Consider the following 22,212-nt stretch of genomic DNA (forward strand, 5'->3'; position numbering starts at 1 on the left):
ACACAGCAGTATTTAACACCTGCAGAGCTACTGATGCGTTAGACATATTTGTTATCGGTTAGAATTCTTCATACAAAAAGCACCTGCATGCATGTTTCACTCATGCATTTTCTTACCAACCTCTAGCATCAGATTACTATGCTTGATAAAAACGTTTTCCCCCTTTACTCGTCTTATGAAACTATACTGTAAAGACAAAAGAGGGGAGAGGAGCTGCAGTTAAAGATCCTGTGCTGTGATTTTAGACTTGTTAAGAAACTGGGAGTTTGTCTTTGGATGGTATGGATGTAAATGACATGATGGCAAAAGTAAAACTGTGTAAAAGCCAAGGATTAGAAAACCCTTGTAAACTGACACTTGGGTGCAGCAACAAGGAATAGGAATATGACTCCACCATTTACAAACAACAGCACTTTGAAAATGAGCTGGAATGGTGTGTTTAGCAGCAGCAACAGCTTTGCAGCAGCAGTCTGTGAAGAGAAGTCAGGCAGGAGTGAATGGTTCATCTGGTGTGTGGTGTGATAGCGAGCGTGTCAACAGAAGCGGCAGCAGGCAAGCCAAGGTGGAGAGATGGCACAAAGTGACTGATGTCTGAGTGGCTCAGTGCATCTGGTGGTGGTGGTGGTGACGGTATGATGCACTGAGCTGGGCTATGAAGCGAGCCCAGTGTACCTGAGTCCGCATCTCAGAATCCTCATCTGCGTCCGACTGACAGCGAGTAAAGAGGGGAGACAGAGATTGTGAGATAAGGAGGAATTAAAAGAGAAAAGAGACACATGAGGGCCAATCGGGCGAAGGGGCAGAGAAAGAGAGCGACACGGAGTGGCAAGCAGAGAGATAAGAGAGGGTGAGGAGAGTGACTGAATTCAAAAAGTGAAAATATTGGAACAGAAATTGAGCATTTGCGAAACCTCTCCCCCAAATGGCACTTGTCCAGTCATAGCCTTAGCAACCATAACACCAAGATGTGCCCGTCAAGCTTTGAACTTTAACACAGGTTGAAGTATGAAGAATAGATTTTAAAACTAGTCTATAAAGCACTTAATGGTCTCCGGCCTACATTTATCTCTGATATACTCGTACACTACGAAGCATCCAGACCCCTCAGGCCATCTAAGTCAGGTTTACTCAGGGTTCCCAGGATTTAAACCGAGCAACATGAAGCAGCTTTTAGTTTCTGTGCTGTCCAACAGCTGTCTTGAACACCTGAGGTCTGCTTTTACTATTGACTCATCTAAAACAAGGATTAAAACAAAATTGTTCACTTCCGCTTTCCAACAATAACTTTTAATCTAACTCTTCCTTTTTCTTTTCATTGTCTTTTAAATGCAGTTTTAGTGTTTTCTAAATGTCTTTTGCTTAATGTATTTTTTATGCCCCTATAAAGCACTACTGCCTTGTGTCTGAATGGTGCTACGTAAGTAAACCTGCCTTATCCAAGGACTGGATTTAACAATGACTTTGTCTGCTGTAATATAAGCTGCGAACATAAGCATACTGGCATGGTACACATGCTTTTTTACTGTGTGGAAGCAAGGGGTGGGGGGAAATCAATACAGTGTAGGCACTATCCTTTAGATACACAAACGCCAAGTATCGACTTTTGTTTTCTAGAAATGATTAATATTGCAAATACAAATCAAACTTTTGGTAGCCTACTAGAATTATAACATGAATTGCATTTTCAGTTCATTAGATACATTTTGCTGCAATAAAAGTTAGATGAACTGACTGAAAACTTAATCTTATGTTGACAAAGTTTGGTCCTTTGTTTGGGGACTTCAGTATCGCGATAATATCGTATATCGCCTCAGGTGACTCCCACCCCTAGTGGAAGCCAGGCCTTGTTGCTATCAGAGTTTAGGTAACATTAACAGCTCTGTCTTGCTCTTTTTTGTAATGATATTTGGGGTTAACAGTTAACACTCGAGCAACCAAAGCCAACATTACCAGAGACTGAGTTATGTTTGACAAACAATCCTCACTCTAAAACCCCTCACCTTTGAACCATTTAAAGTTAAAAAGACATGTATTTAAGCTAAGCGGCTAAACAGGGCCATGTTAGAATGTAATTACAGCCTGATCGTTCAGTTTTTCCTTAGGAAGCTGACTGTTTACCTTGGATGTGCAGCTTTAGGCTCAGTCTTTCAGCAGGATATAATGTACGTAGCCATTAAGTGCACACTTAAGACCCTTTCATAAAGTCTCACAAGAATATCAAAGCTTGACAGGTGCAGCAACTTCAGCTAGAGAGGAGAGGTTTAGCAAATGGTCTACAATGGAAGTTATTCAGTGGAAAAGAAACATTGATGTACATATAAAGTGTGTTAAGTATACATTAAATAAAGTGCAAAAAATAAATGGGCATAACAAGATGAAATGCATGCGTCACATGCAGAACTTGAAGTGCACAAATTCTCCTAAATGTTTCATTACAACTATGATTCTGTATCACTATACATCTCTGCACCATTGGTACTTATTTTCATGCCTTAAATATGACGTCTTTCCTCGATGTACAAACCTCTGTGGCGGTCATCTCTCCATCAAAGGCAAAGTCAGTTTGTTCGCTGTCGGTCTGTTTACACAAACAGACCAGAACCGTTCCGAGTGGCAGGCAAGAAAACAACAAGAACCCAACTTGTAAACCCTTGAAAATGCATTTGTCGTTTTACAAAGATTCGTCATAACCACAAATGGAACGAATGGAAATGCACTGGCTGTTCCTGTGAGCTACACGTTATCAGACAACACTGCAGATAAAGTCAGGAAAAGAAAAAAAAGCAAATGAAAAATAAGCAAGCAAAACAGACTCAGAGGAAGTTGAAACCTTTGGTCAGTCACTTTGACATTTGAGTATGATATTAAATTTGCTTTGGATTTAAACAGGGCTGAATCCTGATACAGTACATATATAGTTTAAACATTTGCTGTGTTGTTGCTGGTCAAACATACAGCACTGTATATAAAAATTTGATTTGACGAACAGTAACCTGACTTTCAGGCCCTCCACCCTCCTCTTCATGCATGTTGACACTAGGGGTGATCTGGATGTATTTAACTGTCACAGTCTCTCTGCAACACAGCATGCATTACATTACATCTGTGATCCAAAAAGGGTGTTGCTTGAGAGGGAAAGATCGCATCTTGGCACTCGACAGTAATCTGCTTTTAGCCCTTTTCAGCAGGAGTTCAATTTAAATCATTCATTTTAATTTGTGCTGCTTTGCTTGACTCAGATAGCAATGCAGAGAGACTGAGTGCATAGATAAATATGGAAGTGTTTCCATGCAGCTGGTGTTGATCTTGGAGCAGTCGCTTTCTACTGTGGAGCTATGAATGTGGATGATGACACTGAGATGGGTTAGGCACAGATATTACGTTTCTAAATATGAGGTTTGGTGAAGGATTAGTGACTAAATGAAGATAGGTGAGCTCTTCAAATCATCATTATTTCTAATAAAAACACTGTTATATGCTGCAGCATGACAGTGATATTATTTCATGGAAACTTGTTAGTGATGCTGCACAAATGTGTCAGGGAGAAGAGTCATGTTTTGAGACTGATGTAAATAAAAAGTCCCCAATATTTGTGTCTAACCCTCTCGTTATGGTGAAGTAAATGCAAGCCAATCGAATATGAAATGGTGAGACTTGCAGGTTCATCTCTGTGTGACGCTGATGAGGATGTAGTCTACAGGATGAGAGTGTGACCGGGCAGAGATGAGGTTCTGAAAGTAGGCGAACTGACAGACACTGGGACAGACACAGTCTCCAGGTCGGCTCTGGACTGGTGAAACAGCAGAGCGAGATACAGGACAGGATAAAGGGTTAACTGTTATAATGAACTGTCAATCTAAGCCAGAGGCGGGTACTGGAACATACAGACGCACGCACACACACCTCCTCTTCCTCTGAACTGTCATGGTCATGGTAGCCCTGGGCTATGGAGGCGGTCAAGGAGGCTGCCTTGGGCTCCAGGTAGCAGAGGCACAGCGCCAGGGGGAAGGAGAGGGTGAGAGCGTAGGGGACGGAGAAGGAGGTGGAGAGCAGGAAGAAGAAGATGAAGAGGAAGCAGGGGATGAGTGATGGGGACTTAATGGGCAGGAAGTTCTGCGCACACAGAGGGAGGAAGCGCATCTCTGACAGATCGGGAAAGGTGATGTAGCCGTCCTCGTCCAGGAAGGAGGACAGGTCGGGCAGGTGCAGGGAGAAGGAGAAGAGTGTGCCGCCGTGGCTCTTGCCCTGCTCCAGCCTCTGCTTGCGCGCCGACAGCAGCAGCACCTGCTCATCCAGCAGGGCAGCTTTGCGGTCGGCCAGGGCTTGCCGGCGGCGGCACCCAGCGGAGCTCTTGGCTGGACTGACTGACGAGGCCCGTTTACGTGCGTTCTCCCTGCGCCTCCGCCGTACTTTAGTCGATAAAACAGGAGATGAGGGGAGTGAGAGCTCAGAGCGGAGGGCGTCAGTTGTGTATACACGAGGGGAGCACTGATGGAGGGAAATGTCGACGCAGAGATGTCGTGTGTGGAAATGGAGAGGGGTAAAGGGGAAGGGGGCGTAACGCATGAGCACACACACACGAGTATAGTGTGGGGTCAAAGGAAGGACAAGAAAAGAAAAGCTAATTAGTAAAGCGCACACAAGATGAGAAGAAGCACTTAGGCCTAGTCTGCTGCAGTGGGTTAAGCTGAAAGCAACTGGGAAATTCTTATCAGCCATTAAAGGGGACATATTATGCTCATACTTACATACTCTACTACTCATACTTGTATTTTGGGTTTCTCTAGAACATGTTTACATGCTTTAATGTTCAAAAAACTCTTTATTCTCCCCATAGTGTCTGTGCTGGAACACATGTATTCTCCCTCTGTCTGAAACTGTCCGTTTAAGCATCTGTCTCTTTAAGCCCTCCTTCCGAAAAAACGCAGTCTGCTCTGACTGGTCAGCAATTCCTGGTTCACATCACTACATCATCATGGCAACCGAAGAATGACAGGAGCTCAGTATAAAGGCACTTTCAACCGTGAATCATCATCACCAATAAAAGCTTCTTAACACAACCCAGCATACTCCAGCATCATTAACATCAACGGCAACAAAGGCTACATGTTTCCCTGACGTTAGCATGTAGCTACATATGTAGCAATGTAGGCTACGTAATGTAAACACTTGCATTAACGTATCTGGAGCAGATGACCATATAAAGAAATCGTGAGCTCACCCCTGAGCTAGTCTCAAAATCAGAAAGAAGAATGGGGATTACTTCTACATATGCTTACCTCATTATCTGAAACTCTGGCCACTTCTTTTAAGAACATCTGACTTTGTAACATGATATATTTCACAGAAAATAAGGAAAAGCACAATAGTTCCCCCTTAAGAAGCCTATTAAGAAAGATAACACAACTAAAATCTCAAAAAAGGACTTAAAAAGACAAAGTTGCAGCAGCTTCTAAGAAACATCGTCTGTTTCTTTGACAGTATGGTGGAATATCTGTATTAATTTCCTCTTTTTGAGCCAAGTACGAAGATAATTCAAGCCTCCAGAAAGTTCCTTTATCCACATGAAATGCAGCTCTGACTGCACGGACCCTGTTAGACAGTGGTTTACCTTTGTGTCCTGTCTGAGCGGTGTTGCCTCAGCTGCTCCTGGCGTCTCTGCAGCATCCATCTGAGCGTCCTCCTGCTCCGCCTTCTCTTCCTCTGCCTTCTTCTCTGTCGTTACCGTGGTGATAATGTCTCCCTTGGCGATGACTTTGGCTGCCCCGTCTGTGGCACTGTCCTTCATGAGAGTCTCGTGGTTCTCCATAATGGGTGCTGGAGGACAGGAAGACAAAGCTGGATGTGACGGAGTGGAATCAGTGACGTTTTACGGACACAACGGTCTGTTTTGAATTCCTGGAAAAAATGTGAGCAGTGGAATGAAAGGCTTCATGTTTAAGTGCCCATTGTGGCTTTGTCATTGCACTGCGAAAGTGTGCCAGACATTTTTATCTTTACAGGCTTTCACAGGCACATTTTCCTCCTTTTCAAAGAAATAGAAAGAGGAACAAAAAAACTAATTTAAACTTCTAACAAATGTTTCTTTCATCTCCTGTCACAAAAAAAGTAGCAGCAGCATTTTTAAGCGGGAAAAGTTTCAGCCCATGATCTTAAAATGAAAATTGTGTGCAAGTAACACAAAGCAACTAATCAAAATAAATCACATAAATGAACACAAATAACCACATTTACATTTGGGTGGCACTTTGACAAGCCATTAATCAAAACCCTCATCTGCTCCTCACCTCCATCTAAGCTGCGGGACAAGTTGTAGCGTTTGCTGGAGGAGCGCTGGAAGAACGGAGCAGGTCTGATGATCTGGGAGCTGGCCCTGCGGGTCTGAGCCTGCGTTCTGCCGCTGTAGCGAAATTTTGAGCCGAGGCTCAGGAACTTCTTCGGGGGTGCCTCCGGGGATACGAGCCTGTCACAAGTTACAAACATTCATATTAATCAAAACAGAAAAAACAACACAGATTTAAGCAGTGGATTGTTAAACATTGAAACTCCCACTCATTTGAATAATCTCCAGAGAGCCTTCAGGCTCGGCTCGTTACTCAAAAGAAGCCAAGAGACAATTTTTTGCTTAAAGCAGCATAAAAGCAACTTCACATTGTTCAAATGGCAACAGCTACTAACAGTCTGAACACTGTCTCTATTCAGTCTCAGGTGATTATCGGTAAATGTTTACAAGACATCACTGTCATCATTCAACAACACAAAGGGTCAAAAACTTGGGAAAACAGAGTACCTTCTGTTGGTGAGTCCAACTCTGGACAAAATACTGTCCCTTTGCTATCAAGCTGTCAACACCTGATACCAGAATTTTGTTTTGGAAACAGGGCAACGTAATGCTATCAGTTAGGGAAATATGACACTTTGCTGACAAGTTGATTTTTAATTAACAACCTTCCTACAGCAGCTTCAAAAGGTGTTTCCAATCACAGTCAGAGATCCTCTGTTCTTACCTGAAGAAGGTGTGGTGCTCGACACAGACCTTCCACAGCCTTTTGGCAGCGCGATGATTTGGAAGCTTGAAACCAATTGTGCTTTCAAACTGCTCAAACTGCAACAAGGACAAAAAACACTCTGGTTAGATTCACTATACAGGCAACTCTGACCTTGTTCATCCATTTATTTGTAATCCCTTTTCTATTAAGGTATGATTCTATGTTAAATGCTAACTATGGATGAGCGAGTACACCATTATCTATATCTATAGCTGTATCTGTACCATCTAAATTATCTGTATCTGTATCTATACTCAGAATGGGCAGAGTTTATTCAGGAAGTGGGTGTGATTTACACCAGAGATAGGTGTGGCCAAACCAAAACGTGAATCTTAAAACCTGAAATTATTGTTTGCTGATCAGAAGTTACTATATTTATGATTATTAGAATATCCTCAGAGAGAAGAGATTGAACACAGCTACCCAAAAGAGGATTTTCCTTCATCATGAGTATGGATATTGACACAAACATATTACTTGTACCGAATACTGGTCTCATCTGAGTATTCAGCTCAACCCTAATGCTTACATTTTACTAGTTACATCTGTAAACTAGAATTATCGCTTGGTGGCTGTCAAGCTGCACTTCTACTTTACATTCATGTCTGTGAAAACGTAGATGCTTCAAACACATCCCAGTTTCAAAGTGGACACCGAAGATTAGTGTCACTAATTCAGTATCTGACCAAATGTCTCTCCTTCCGTTCCTGAGATATGACAAATAATGTCCAGAAAAGTGTTTTTGCAGAACATTATGATGTAACCCAAAGTGTAATCGGTTCATTGTTGAGAGCAAGTGGACATTTGAGCCAAATTTAAAGTAATTCCCTCAAGGTGTTCATGAGGCATTGTGTTCCCAGTAATGAGAATAATGAATTTAAGTACGTACATACAGAGGTATAGACGGACAACTGGAAAAAAAATGCCTCCAGTCACAACTATCAATGATGTGGAGGCATAAAAAGTAACTGCTGATATAAATAGTGATAGCCCAGTGTGCACTGTCCAATTGTTTATGCCACTGATCTCAATATCTCCTGATTCCATATCCAAATTCCATACTGATATTGTCATTATTGTCATTAAAACAGCTGTGCAGTGCCTACAAAGGAGAGCAGTTCTAGTTCATATGAAATATGCAGCGTCACAGTATTTCCTTTATAAAACATCAGTAAAGAGAGAGGTGAGTGTGGATCTGTTGGGTCAGGAAATGTTAGACAGGAATAAGACAGCTGCTCTTCATCTCCAGAAAGTTAAGAACTTAAGAAGTAATTTTAGCCAGCAGCAGCACTTTGCAGGCGTAGTGCATCTGGAAAACGTTGAAAATAGAAATAGAGGCAAACTTGACAGGAGCACAATGGGTTACACTTAAAGAATCTTCATTAGCCCCAATACAGACCCAGCAGATCAGCTCTGGACATCTCTATAAATAAATGTGAGTTATTTTCAATGACTGTTATTGTTCTCACCTCGCCTGGTCGGATTTTGATGTAGAAGTTGTTCCTCTTGTAGGATATTTTGAGGATTTTGGGCCAAGCGAACCTGTTGATCCGCAACCTGTCTCTGTAGATGAGCAGGCCACTTGAACAAACTCCCAACATGATCTCCACGCCCTCAGAGTCCTGTTAACAACACACGCCATGAAAGTTTAATCAAAACCCTTCACAGTGTGTCACTGTGGTAACACAGGATCCCTGATGGTCTCACAGAAGAAGCCACTGACCACAACATTGCGCTTCTTTTTGTGCTCTACGCAACGTAAACATCTACATCTACAGGATATACAGGAGGTCCGGGAGCCAGAGCACAGCAGGGTAAAGAAGACTTTAACAGAGCCAAGTCTGAGATAATGACAGGGTAAAGCAGGCAGGTGAAGAGTGGAGTCAGGCATATGGAACTCTTATCTTCTCTATGCAAGCTGTGGAGACGCTGAATAAAGACTCAAGGAGGGCTGAGTGGGAAAAGCAACAGTGAAGTCTTAGGAAATGGTGGATGTAGCACAAAATGGTGCTCTTCACTGCACAAAGCATGAGATGAGCAGGTGAAACTAGTGACGTTTTGAGAGGGAAGCGCAGGAACAGTCTTAGTGGGATGTTGAAATTATGACTGTGTATGTAACCATGCACAAGTAGAAATCACACACACACACACACACACACACACACACACTCACACACACACACACACGCAGATAAGCACATGAGATGCAGCCTCTTACCTCTCCCTCAGCTGGAGCCAAGCATTCATAGAGATTCCCTACCAACTTTGCATTTAATGAGAGAGGAGAGAAGACAAAAGAGGGATGCTGGTCTGATATGTACATTTTTTTTTCTTGTGTATCAAAACGGACTCACATCATCCAACACTGAGCATTGATGTCTACTCAGTTTGATCAAGGCCGCTTCCTCATCTCTGTCATCTCCATTCTGATCTAAATCTGTGAGGGCAATATCCCCTCCAACGCTCACATCTCTGGACCCATTTTGACTTTCAAAGCGCTTTTGATAACTGATTCATATCAAGACACATGACCGTGATTTTCTTTTATGACGACAGCGGTCGCGCAGTTATAATCCAGCTCTCTCTTTACTGCCTGCGTCCTAATGACGCGTTTGATCCCATCTGGCTGGCGGATTAGAAATGCCAAGAAAATCATTCAAATCAAGCTGGGCTCCAGACCCCTTCCACTCCTCAGCTCTCCCAAATCCACAGAGGCAGCAGTGACATAATGTCAGTCAATCAGTGCAACAGCAGCGGCATGTTAAACTGAGGCATTACTGTGGCAGCCGTGAGGTTTGTGAAGCAGCGGTGTTGTGGTGGCAAGCGTCACTGGAATGTGTTAGTGTCATCTTGCATAAAAAAAAAATACAAACATTAATGTTTAAAGTATCACTTGCACACTTCTTAATGCATCTTGGAAACAGCCACCATTACTGGAGTCATGAGTGACATTCTGGTACATTGATTCGGTGCACTGCTTAAAGGAATAGTTAAACATTTTGTGAAACAAGCTTATCGGCCTTCTTGCAGACGGTGAGATTGGAGGAATGATACCACTGTTATGTCTGTCCCAGGGTTGTCTACAAATATCAGACCCTTAGATGTTACTGCCATTAAAAGGATACCTTGACATTCTATTTCTTTAAGCCACACAATCATGAAGTCCATGATTTGTGTCCCCACTTTAGATGAGGAAGATGAAGAAGCCGGATGGAGCAGTGGATTGGTTTAAAGTGCTGCAGGTCTGATTTTCTTATTTCAAGAGACCTTTGTCAAGGACATTCTTTAACAAACGTAAGACTGATTTTTGTACATTTTTTTCTTAATCAAGCCATGCAGGTAAGTGTAAAGCTAAGTATATATGTAGTCCTGTGCAGAGGTAGGTTTTATGTAGTAAGTAATGGAGTGAGTTTGGTAAATCTACATTTTGCCAACAAGTGCACATATAAAAGAAAGAGACAAGTGAGGTAGGTTTAATGATTGTTAACACTGGAAATGTGGACTTGCATGCAGACGAGCTTGACTCATTTTGACAAAATGAAATTAAAAGATGGATAAATTAAATTAGTTAAAATGTTTGTGGCAATAAAGACCTTGCAAATTCAAATTTGGGACTATTTAATTATTCTTTAACACGTTTATAAAATGGAATTTAAGACATTGCAAGACTTTTTAAGGACCTGCAGACACCCTGCATGCTGTACTTACAAAGCTTAAGCCAACAGTCAGTTAGCTTAGCTTAGCGCAAAGACAGAAAATAGGGAAACAGCTAGCCTGGCTCTGACCAAAGGTAAAAATCTAGACAGCTACATCTCTTAAGCTCACTAATTAACATGTACAAAAACCAAAGTGTAAAAACAAGGGTTGGCTGGAAATCTAACAGTGATGAAAAGACTTCAGAAAGTTTATGCTCCGGGCAAGAAACAGGCTGGGACACAAACGAAAACATATTGTTTTTACATTTTGATTCAGTACGGATTAAACAAACATATAATGTGTTCATTGGTAAGATTCAGAGAAGCTGATATGTGGATTTTGTTTCCTTTAGACAGAGCCAGGCTGGCTGTTTCCCTGTTTACAGTCTTTATGCTAAGATAAGCTAACAGACTTCTGACTGTAACTTCATATTTAGGACACCATCTAACTCTTGACAAAAAAGCAAATAAGCGTAATTCTCCAAATGTTGAACTATTCCTTCAAAGACAACACAAACATTTCACTGCATATTTCTTAATGCATCTTGAAGACATGAGGGACATCGGTTTTTTATAATCTACTTCATTGTTTCCCATGCTAATCAAGAAAGTAACTTCAGGGGGGGAAATATATGATGAAGCAGATGACAGAAACCTGACATCTACAGCTGTGATGAGCTGTCTCCAAATCTTAATTATTTTTCAAAAATTTATTTGGGTGCTGTACACTGACTTATAATCTCATAAATATTTAGTTTGACCTGTGAGAGACAATAAATTTAGGTGTAAATTCCACGTGAGGGGTTAAAAGGTTGTAGTGACTTGTTACCTTAGCGTGGTGGAGGTCCACGCCGTACATGGACAGCTTCTTGGCATTTTCCAGGAAGTGCATCTCTGCTTCAGCTGGTGTCATCCCCCTGATACAACACGACACATCAGACAAGGTCAAACAGGGACAAGTAAAGCAAAGAGAGAGCTGATGCTTTGTGACCAATGTGAATATTCAACACTTTAAAGGTAGAGTCTAATAAAATCCAAAACAGGGATAATTCAGTTTTATTGCATAAAAGCTTTTGGGAAAATGGTTGTTTTTATGGATGCTGTTAACTGCAGCGTAACTGAGAACCATGAGTGTATCCATTTTTAGCATAGATGGGTCTTTAGATAGACCCTAACCCTTGCACACTGACTCGCTCCATCCAGCAGGCTACACAGGACTGCATCAAATTACACACAAATCGTTGTAACAGGGAGAATGAGGGCTCAGGCAGAGGACAGCCAGCTATATCCATTTATAGAAAAACACAAATTCAATGAGACATGCTGCCTTTCAGAACACGATTATTATTCCAGGCTAGGCTTGGGGGACATGATGCAATGGTAGAAAATGTGTCCATTGGTAGAGATTTGGCAAAACAGTTTCCACTGCAGGAGATATTTGGGGCAGGCTGTGTCGCAAAGCAGGGCTGGATTCTCTTGTGATCTTGTGAATCTAAATGCCTTATAAGGTAACATGATTTGGGCAGACATAGACGGTGAAGTTGTAAATGCAGAAACCTGTAACACTTTAAATCGTTGTTCTCAGGATTCTTAAAGCTTAAGCTTAAGTTAAGGACTCAGGACTTGTATGTCTTGACTTGGGACTTGAGTGCCGAGACTTCAGACTTTCTTGTAATTTGTTAAAACAGTTTGAGTTGTTTCACATCTCGTTTTACAGGTTTGTGTACCAAGTTTAGCTAGTTCAAATCAAACTCTGATGATGTTTTGAGTCTGTTTGCTTTGTCTGCCAACCTGATCAAACCACACCTACACAGCCCCGATGAAGCAGAAAAGCTTCAGTTTTGAAAAGTACATTTTTTTGCCTTTTACCTTTGATTTTGCTTATTTAGCTAAGATTATTTCATGCTGGAGAGAAATATTTATATTTGGAATCAGATTTCCATGGGGCTTTAACAAAAGAGCTGAACATCTAACATTTTTTAAATAAACATACTCTTTTGGATAATTTCTGCGATTTGGTTTCTAATCAGAGGGACCACTTAACTGTGTTTACTGCCTGTGTGCAGAATTACTGACACCTGAAGCTTGTTACGTGGGAGGGAAAAATCTACTAATGTGTGAGGATCATATCTGCATGTCTTCTGCACAGGGGCATCATTTCAGGTAATGTTACCCTCACTTTTCAAAATCCTACTTTAATCCTGTCCCTACTATTACAGGTTCAGTTTGACTTTTTTTTTAAGGTTAAGTCTCTGTATTTTCTTAAGGCCTCAACACACCAAACCGACTGTTGGCCATCAGTCAATGTTGTACCGTCAGTGATCGTCTGTTACCCTAGTTTGTGCAGTGTGTCCCACACATTATCCCCCATCGGCTTCTTTTTGGCCGATTTATTTTGCATGTCGGTGAATGAAATCACTGATTGGCAGTTCAGCTCAGCCCATGAGAAGACAAACGGAAGTGAGGAAAGTAAACAACCAGTTATAGTCATGAGGGAGTGACACCAAAACAAACCTGTTACTTAAGGTAAGATAGTTTTTCTTTAGCCATTGCACTCTTCAGCAGAAACGTTTTGTATTAGTGTTTCTGTCACTGGCACGCGGTAAATATGCCTTGTTCTTTCAAGACTGGGCTGTGTTGTTATTGTGCTAACTGACTAGCATCAAGACGGTCTTCCAGTTTATGTTTTTGAATGACTATTACAGACTACCGGCATCTGCTGGTGTGGAGAGAGTTATTTACTCTCATGTGGGGGCAGAACGTTTGTGCTCTTTGACTGTTGGCTGTAGTCTGTGATGTGGTCATGTGCAACATATTTGGCTGGGACATGGTGATGTCAGGCTACGCAGCAGGGGGCCTTCATTGCCACTAGTTCACTGAAGCTGGTTTGCTGTGGCTGAGCCTTTACTGTCCAACCACGAAAGTGCAGGTGAGAGAAGCTCTGACTTGATATACAGTAAATGTTGATATGCTCATCTACATCACACTCTATTATCACCTTTCTCACACCAGCAACCTTTACGAGTTTTGACTTCTGACCATTATTCATTCTTAGATGAAGCTCTGTGTATAACTGAGCTGTACATTCTTGCCTGGCCCATGACTGTATTAAAAGCTGTGTTTGACAGTTCAAGCTCAGTACAAAGAAAGTTTAGGAAGTGATGCCAATACTAACTTGTAGGTCTTGTGGAGTTCCATGACCTTCTCCTCCAGCTCTTTGGTTTGGTTGGGTGCAAAGCGCAGTTCACTGATGTAGTCACTGCCTAATTCCTCTGGGTCATAGTCTCCCAGTTCAGACTGCACTGTGTAGGAGCCCAGCACTGTGTGGGTGGCGAAGGAGCATGGCAGACGGCCTGAAACCACATCGTCTCTCAGCTGCAGACACAAGTAGTACCTGAGAGAGGGAGAGTAGACAGAAAACAAAACAGTAATTTTGTTTTTGTTATCAAAAGCCATGTCTGGATTTCCTTTGTGAATATTTTTAATACAATTCCCCCTCATAATCTGTTATTTTTCCTTATTAAACTACATTTTAACCCATCCAATTCAATAAAAATGTAACTCAAAGTTCACTCATGAGAACGATTGATAAACTGCAATATTGTTTTGAACATCAAAGAGGCAAATGTCCCCCAGCTATAATCATTCTGAATTAGGTGCTTACTCACCTTGTGATATCCTCAGTCAGCTGAGAGGGGTCTGGAGGGTAAAACTTGACGTTGAAAGCAAAGTTCCAGGGACCGGCTGAGATGAAGAGAGAACATTAAATTATCAAAGCAGCATTTTGCAAATGCGTACACCTCATTTGACCATTTGGGACAAAACTCTTGAGTGGCCTTATTAGATTACTGGACTTACTCCTGATCTGCTTCTTTAGCTCCTTGGAAGGGTCTATCCAATTCTGCAACAGACAACCACGGGCAAAGAGCATTAATCATCACCAATGTGTGATCAAATTACTAACCAAAGTTTCTTTTAAATGACTTCCTCAAAGTGCACTTTTATAGATGAAATGTTTTATGTTATTCAACATCATTTAGCACATGTGACTGTTACACAATCCTGGTTTTAATATGTAATTTATAGTGTCAGTTAACAACTCCATAAAACTGATAACTAACATAATACAAATGGTCCTTTACCTTCTGATTCTCTACATCTCTGTAGGTGATGCCAAAGTAGTCCTTCTCCAGTAGATTCAGGTGATCACATATTTTATCAAAGAGCACTTGGCCCTTGGCTCGCTTCTATGACAGAAAAAGCAAAAAACAAACATTTTAAACACGTTACAGGAGAAGTAATCTGCATTATCACATTATATGATCAAGCGATCATCATTTAAAAAAAAGATTACACCACCAAAACTGAACCAAGATATTATTTTGCATTAGAAAAAATGTTTCCAGTATATATACTGCTTTTTGCTGATTTAATGTCACGATTAAGGGTTGTTAAATCGACTCTCAACTAGACAGCCTTAGACAGAAGAAAGAGTGTTGTGGGCGGTCATATTCGTGAACCAACACCACATTCAACAATTATCAAGACAAAACCCACAACAACAGCCAACAACAACAACATGACAATAAAGAACACAAAATAAAACTAGGAAAGTGCACTCAGCAGAGTGCAGATCTCCGCCAGGCGGCTGTGTTCCAGCTGCCACTTTAGACAATGCACATGCAGCAGCTGTGCCCAGTGGGATTGTCCCTCGCAGCTTACAATTAAGATGTTGGCAGAGGTAACAAAAACCGGGATGTATTCATCTCATAACACGCCTAACTCTGGTGCATCATAACAAAATCGGGTATGGAACAAATCTGCAGATGCTTCGGTTCAAACTTTTCTATGGATGTCAGTTTTTGAGCCACGACAAGGGCCAAAATGTGGCTGCAGCAAACATTAAGGCTTCTTGTTTTGAGCCAAGATGATTTCCAGAAATGCCTTTTTCGCTCTGTGCTAATGCTGCTTGATTTTGTTGAGAAACTGCAGCCTGTACTGGCCGCAATTCCGTAGTGAAGAGTCAACAGTCAAGGACAGTATAAAGCAGGCACGTTTTTCAACAATTGTGCATCAATAAAACCACAAGAGGTCCTTGGAAATACAATCATAAATGTGCACACACAATACCAGGCTGACTGGGTCTGTAGTTTGCAAGATTAGCTGTGGTCAGACACACACTACATTCATGCAAGCACACACACGACCAACAGCATAATCCCCTCCAGCCCAATTTAATGATGCCACTAGATTTCATTTCTTTTCTCGCCCCTCGTTATCTTGAGATAATTAAAGAGTTATTACAGCAACATGAAATTTAAATGTTCAATTATGAAGACACCACGATGATGCAGCACATTACACTGCAATAACTTCAAAGATATCGCGGCCACAGTTAACCAACTAGGTCACTGTGGATTGATTCCTTCCATAAAAAGCAAGACTGTATAAATACAGCTTCAAATTCCTGAGTTGAAGGTGAACATCAGCAATGCGAATGCTTAAAACCAATCGATTGCTCGTCTCTAGCTGAGTGCCGGATGTCATCGGCTGGAGCTCTGTCGTCTCCCCCACTGGAGGCAGATTCCTTTGGCCAGCTCACATGAGATATTTTAAGGCCTGAGTTGCCACAACAAAGACGCCTCCTTCCTGCGGTGCCAAAGCCAGCCTCTCACGCCTGGACTTATTGAAAACCACTGCCACAGCTTATTCAAGCAGCGGCAGTCAGAACACACCTATGTATCTGTCACATTCACATGTAGCTCGTGACATGAGGCCAAGCAGAAATAAACACACATAAGTGGCTGGAATAGAAGTAGCAGCTATGCAATTTATGACACCTATCGGGACATTTATCCCAGCATCCACCCACAGCCTGTCATCACTTGGAGCACGCACTCATCCTTTTCTATGATGAGAACTCTGAATTGTCTGTGCGTGATTTTTAACAGAGCCATAAAGCCGCTGGTGGCGGAGAGTTAATCCTACCAGAACATCTCAGAGGGAATTAGCAGAGTCGTGTCAGACTATTGCTGCTCTGCTGTGACAGTGGCTTCTCAACGCAACACTTGGCTTTACTGACAGAATTTACACGCACACAGAAAAGGTTGTGATCTGCAAACCTCTGCTCAGTCACATAGTTGTCTCACAGACAGGCTATGGCAAACAGCATACATGTGAGGAAGCAGCAGAAGCAGCCGAATGATCTGGCTTGTATTCTGTCTTCCCTGGGATTGTGCGGGAAAATGAGATCAGGAGGAAATTGGAAGGAAATCTGATCTCAAATTGGACAACAAACATCAATCTTGATCAATTTCAAGATTGAATTTAGAGAGCAGGCAACAACAGTAGCTGCAGTGAGTTTGGAGATTTACAGTGCTTATAAAAAGGAACTGCAACTCCCATCACCAAACCATGTATTAAAAGAAGGGCTGTAACTAACAATTATTGTCATTATCCATTATTCTGCAGACAGTGAATGAGTAATCGTTTGGTGAATAGTAAAAAATGACCTTCAAATTTTCCCAGTCCTTGCTGACTTCCTTTGACGTCTTGTTTTGTTTGACCAACAGTCCAGAAACCAAAATATATTCAGGTTATGATTATATAAACAGAGAAAACCAGTAAATCTTCACACTGGAGAGGCTGCACCCAGAGAAATTTAAGTTTTATGATTTAATAACTGCAGATTTATTTGCTGTCTTTCCACTAATAAAACAGAATAGACTAGTTGTTGCAGCTTTAATCCAAGGACACTGTCATGTACTGAAGAGGTAAGATGACGACGTGCATCTAAACTAGAGGGACTTTAAAAAATATGCCTGTGATATATAACAACACAGTGCGATGTGGGACTTTTATCCCCCTCCACTGAGACATAACACCCTCTGAAGTGAGGTGGAGGAGGCTCTGCAGTTCTGTGCTACAGAAAATGATAGGAAACGATTAGTGCACACATTTTTCCCACAGGAAATTGAAACTGAGTTGAGCTGGAAAACTACAAGGTCAGGGGGATAAAAATGTCAAATCCTGACATTCTGGAGCGGTTTCAGATGGGACCGAGAGGAGGAGGAGGAGGAGGAGGAGAACTCCCTGGCAATTATCCAAAGATCCTCTGACCTCAATTGTATCACTGTGTCAAACACCATAAGCTGACCTATCTTATGTCTGCTGTGTTTTACCGTCGCTGTTAGGACATTTTCATACAACTGTTTTTTTTTTTTTCTTTTTTCACCACTGGTCACAATTGTGCCCTATTGGTTGCTATGACAACTACTTTGGTGAGCATGCAGCTAATTAGGCATCTTTTTCTTGCTTTTGATTATAGTAAAGATTCTTTTAAAGAAACCTTTTCAGTCGGGGCGTTAGTGTGACCCTCATATAAAATATATCTGAAAAGACATTGTTACTGTGATTGCGAGTATTGTCCGACTACCATTGTCAGCCAGGTGTGACTCATGCCTGCTGCCTCACCACTGCATTAAACTGGCACAGCTTGATTTTGTATTATTGAGCTTTAGGTGAGAGGGTGCCTGATTCTGTCACGACCATGTGGGAAAAAGCAGAACACACTGCTGTTCAGATCGTGTAAAGGTAAATGCTTGCTCACGTTTCCTTAGCAGGCCTGCATTTATTCACTTCTTTCTGTAATTTTTTCTATTAAATTACAATCTGAAGAGCGTCCACATACTGAAATTACAGCTCCCTTTAATTTTATTAGCAACATTTCATCCAACTACCAAGGGCTGGAAATGAGGGATATATATAGCAACATTACCAGTAACATCATAACCACCTAATCACATTTATCGCCCTGTCTTGAGAACATGGACACATGTCCTACCAAAAAACCCTTAAAATTATAACTTATCAACATGCTAACTGCGTTTCTGGATTGAAACTTTATTTTTGAAGGATTTATATGCATGAAACAAATATGATTTATAAAATATTTTTCCCCTACTTCAGTTTTTTAGCTTTATAGCTTGCCCTGTGCCAGAAAACAGCTACGTCCCAGACAAGAATAAACTTCAAACTTCAACAACTTCAAACAATTAAAAAATGTGTCAGAAGCCTTCAAAATATAAAACTAACAGTATGTACTGACTATATTGATCTAAAAATGTACTGCTATAATCATTTTACAATATATTTTTTGTTAAAATGTTGACCCTTTAAAGATGTGTCCCAGATTTTTATCAAGTCTGTCAGATTTCTACCAAAACATAATTTAATCATAATGTAAAACGGGTTTGCAATATCTTTAAGTCTCCTGTCTCACTTCCTGTTTTCCAAATAGGTAGGAATGCTGCCCAAGGACTTATATGCTTTTTATTTTTTTTGATAAATTCATTAAATAATATTGCTATTGGTTGTGTCTCAACCATAACATTTCAACTCTGTAGCCCCTCTAAATTGAACTTAATAAGAATTATGGTTAAAAAAAAATATGCATTTTGATCAGCATTAAGAGACTTCTTAGCAATTTTGAGAAATAAAATGGTTCCTCACTGACTGTCAATTCCATAAGATGTCAGCTCCGTCAGATCTCACCTCTGACATCCATTGTGTATGCTATTCAAGAAAAATTTAAATCAATGGAAAGTTGGACCAAGATAAAAATATAGTTGCCAAGCCTGAATGAAGAGTAAAAATCAAAAACCCCAAAAAGTAAGAAGAATAAGTGTTATATGTGTCAGGATAGCGAAATAAAAATAAAATTAAAATAAGTAGTTATTTGAAACATATAAATAAAGCCAACGAGTTGTGTGATTTCAGTGTGCAGATTATTTTTAAACTATAGTTATATAGATTTTTTTTTGTATTGAGCACCTTTCCCACTAAAGTTTTGTGGATGTGCACATGACCACTCTCATTTAGTATTTTTCCATTAACCATTTAATATACAACATGTCAGAAATTGCCCAATTTCAGACATCTCAGGTTTCTCTACGGTTCAACCTTTATTTCTCTACTTGCTCCCTCTGCTCACATCCCCTCTAATGCACTCTAATCCAAGGCTGGCTCGTACTGGGACTGGGAGACTGGGAGAGATTACAGGACAGTAAACAGATGGGACGTGGTGATTCAACACTCCACACTTGTTATTAGACACACATACACACTGTTAACAGTGATGTTTATATTGCTTCAGTGTGTATTTGTAAGAGTACATCACCAGAGATTAGGCAAATTAATGAAATGTACTATATAAGGATAAACCCCTCGAGAAGTATCATGTCGCTTTCAAGGGAGTCCCAGTAGATTAATGATAATTAGGAAGTGTGTAATTTAATGGAGTTTGCGCTCGATGTCTGCAGGATACATCATCATCTTCTTTTCTGAGGAGTATGTGCTCCTTGAAACTGAAATAATTAGACACACACAAAGGGCCAATTATTGACTTTCTGTTCAGAATAATTTAAAGTATTTTCACTTAGATAATTGAAGAACTGACTCATCAATGAAAAACAAGCATTTTTGAGTTTTTTAATCTATCATAGTTGATAACACAGGCCTGAGAGAACACTGTTAACTCAGATTTTGTTGTTAAATAAATAAGAAAAGTGCAAAATGGGAAATGCAAGATCCAGAGTTTCTGGAGCTTAGTGGCTAAAATCCTTTGCTGCATTTATTTACAAGTCTCTCAGAAGTCCCCCAACTGTATGGAAATACAGTACTAAATACATAAAGTGTCTTTTTAAAATACCTGTCAGTTAATTTTGGAGTGAATGCAGGTTTTAATCAAGTAATTTGAATTTTTCTTTTTTTGTTTTGTCTCCAAGCATATTATATTTTTTTTATTTATTTTAAATGTCAAACTATTTCACTTCTCCCAGAGCAAATGCATCTAAATTACGTGTGTCCAGCTTAAAGGCAAGAAGTCCAGACTGACCCTCATTTCCAGATCCCTTAAGGTCCTTAAGGACCTTTCCTCTGCCTCAGTGGGACATCAAGTAATCATGCCAAAACACAGAGTCAATGACACTGATTCCCTCCAACAAATGCTCCCATTTCATGGTCTGAACCCCTCACCTCACCGCCATCACAAAAGCAGCCAGCTAATCCCTCTATCCAAACCCCTGGTGAGGAGGAATCTGCTCAAAGGAGATTTAAAGAGGAGGGTCTGGTACTCTCCGTTCAGCCTGCACACGTTTCGGGAATGTATAATGTTGAAAGTCTTAGAACTTTGAGAAAAAGGCTCAACTTTCTGTTGTTAAGGGGGAAATATGTAAGAGTGAAATGTCAAATAAGTTCACTATTCAAATTTGCTCCTGAATTCATAATGCTCTCAAAGAAAGAATGACTGTTTGAAGGCAGAAAGAAGCCATTATGTCGAGGAGCGCAGACACATTTACAACAAATATACTTTTTCCTTGACGGGCTCTACTTGAATGAGCGGGGTAATTTCTGAACACTGGAGACTTGAGACAACTATAGATAATGAGAGTAATTGTGCCACTCATGGAGATTCAGTGCTGCTCTGGGGAATAACAAGCTTTACAAAGCAATTTGACACAATACAAACTACAGGTGTAATAATCAATCTAGCTTGATTGATGTATCGTTTCAATGATCAACAATCCAATATCCTTGATGTAAACTGAAAACATGAATCTATATCACCATCTTTAGGATTTGCATTTATTTTTGAAATTCTGTGTCAGCATCAAAAAGCACCAGGCAGATAATGGCAAGGGGCCAAGAAAAAGATGATGGGGATAATGTTATTCACTCGGGAATAAATAGTGCAGTGTGGAAATATTTGGGATTTTGAAGAAAGTACGTGTCAACAGAAAGAACACATGCCTATGTAAACAATGCCGTTATGAGATAAATTACTCAGAAAACATGACGTGCCTTCCTGGCTGGGTATCTCACTCCAGTAACATCTCACTACAACAACATTAGCTGCTCTGTTTCAACAATGTTAGGTTGAAAAATGGTGCATGCAGGCTGAAATTCAATCATGCTGTTCTGTCGGGATATTCAGTGACTTTAACCATGGGTTAGTACGAAAAACTAGAAATAATACATGTAATCTGTTAAGCTATAAAAAGTCCGCTAGTTGCTATGCTAATTTATGCAATGTAAAAGTGCTTAAGGTAATTACTGGTGACAAGTGAAAAAAAGAAACTGTTCTGTCTATGAACCCCAACAGTTATTATTTGGACATATTTTATATTTATCAAATTATGTTGTTGTTAATCCATGTTTTATGGCTGTTGGGAGAAGTTTGCCTCCAGGGCTTTCAGCCAGATAACCCTGAAGTTTTAGGAAAAAAAATCATGGTTTGGTTTAAAATGAAGAGATTTCTTCTAGATTTCTTCTTTCTGTGAGAAAGCCCTGAAGTCCTTACATTCATTCATTCATTTTCCGTAACTGCTTACCCTGTCTATCTCAGCTCATATTGGGCGAAAGACAGGGTACACCATGGACAGGTCGTCAGACTATCATATAGAAATGGG

The 22,212-nt window shown here is 40.6% G+C and overlaps 1 protein-coding gene across 7 annotated transcripts in view; it reads right to left on the reverse strand.

Moving 5' to 3' along the window:
* LOC117272081 (band 4.1-like protein 3) overlaps window positions 1–22,212 on the reverse strand; it is a 69,419-nt gene that overhangs the window by 14,187 nt on the left and 33,020 nt on the right. For 2 of the 7 annotated variants that reach the window (XM_078173046.1, XM_033650814.2), the window contains exons 4-16: window positions 14,887–14,991; window positions 14,603–14,645; window positions 14,413–14,488; window positions 13,920–14,138; window positions 11,574–11,661; window positions 8,519–8,671; window positions 7,008–7,105; window positions 6,288–6,463; window positions 5,612–5,817; window positions 3,904–4,488; window positions 2,525–2,578; window positions 673–708; window positions 121–186 (exon numbers count right to left, since the gene is read on the reverse strand). In XM_078173046.1, the coding sequence (XP_078029172.1) occupies window positions 121–186; window positions 673–708; window positions 2,525–2,578; window positions 3,904–4,488; window positions 5,612–5,817; window positions 6,288–6,463; window positions 7,008–7,105; window positions 8,519–8,671; window positions 11,574–11,661; window positions 13,920–14,138; window positions 14,413–14,488; window positions 14,603–14,645; window positions 14,887–14,991 (1,905 nt within the window). Of the gene's footprint in view, window positions 1–120; window positions 187–672; window positions 709–2,524; window positions 2,579–3,903; window positions 4,489–5,611; window positions 5,818–6,287; window positions 6,464–7,007; window positions 7,106–8,518; window positions 8,672–9,267; window positions 9,313–11,573; window positions 11,662–13,919; window positions 14,139–14,412; window positions 14,508–14,602; window positions 14,646–14,886; window positions 14,992–22,212 lie in introns of those variants that run through there. The other 5 variants (XM_033650811.2, XM_033650820.2, XM_078173045.1 and 2 more) reach the window with 5 other exon arrangements.

Source organism: Epinephelus lanceolatus, chromosome 12 (assembly GCF_041903045.1).
Source record: "Epinephelus lanceolatus isolate andai-2023 chromosome 12, ASM4190304v1, whole genome shotgun sequence".
Classification (NCBI taxonomy): domain Eukaryota; kingdom Metazoa; phylum Chordata; class Actinopteri; order Perciformes; family Serranidae; genus Epinephelus; species Epinephelus lanceolatus.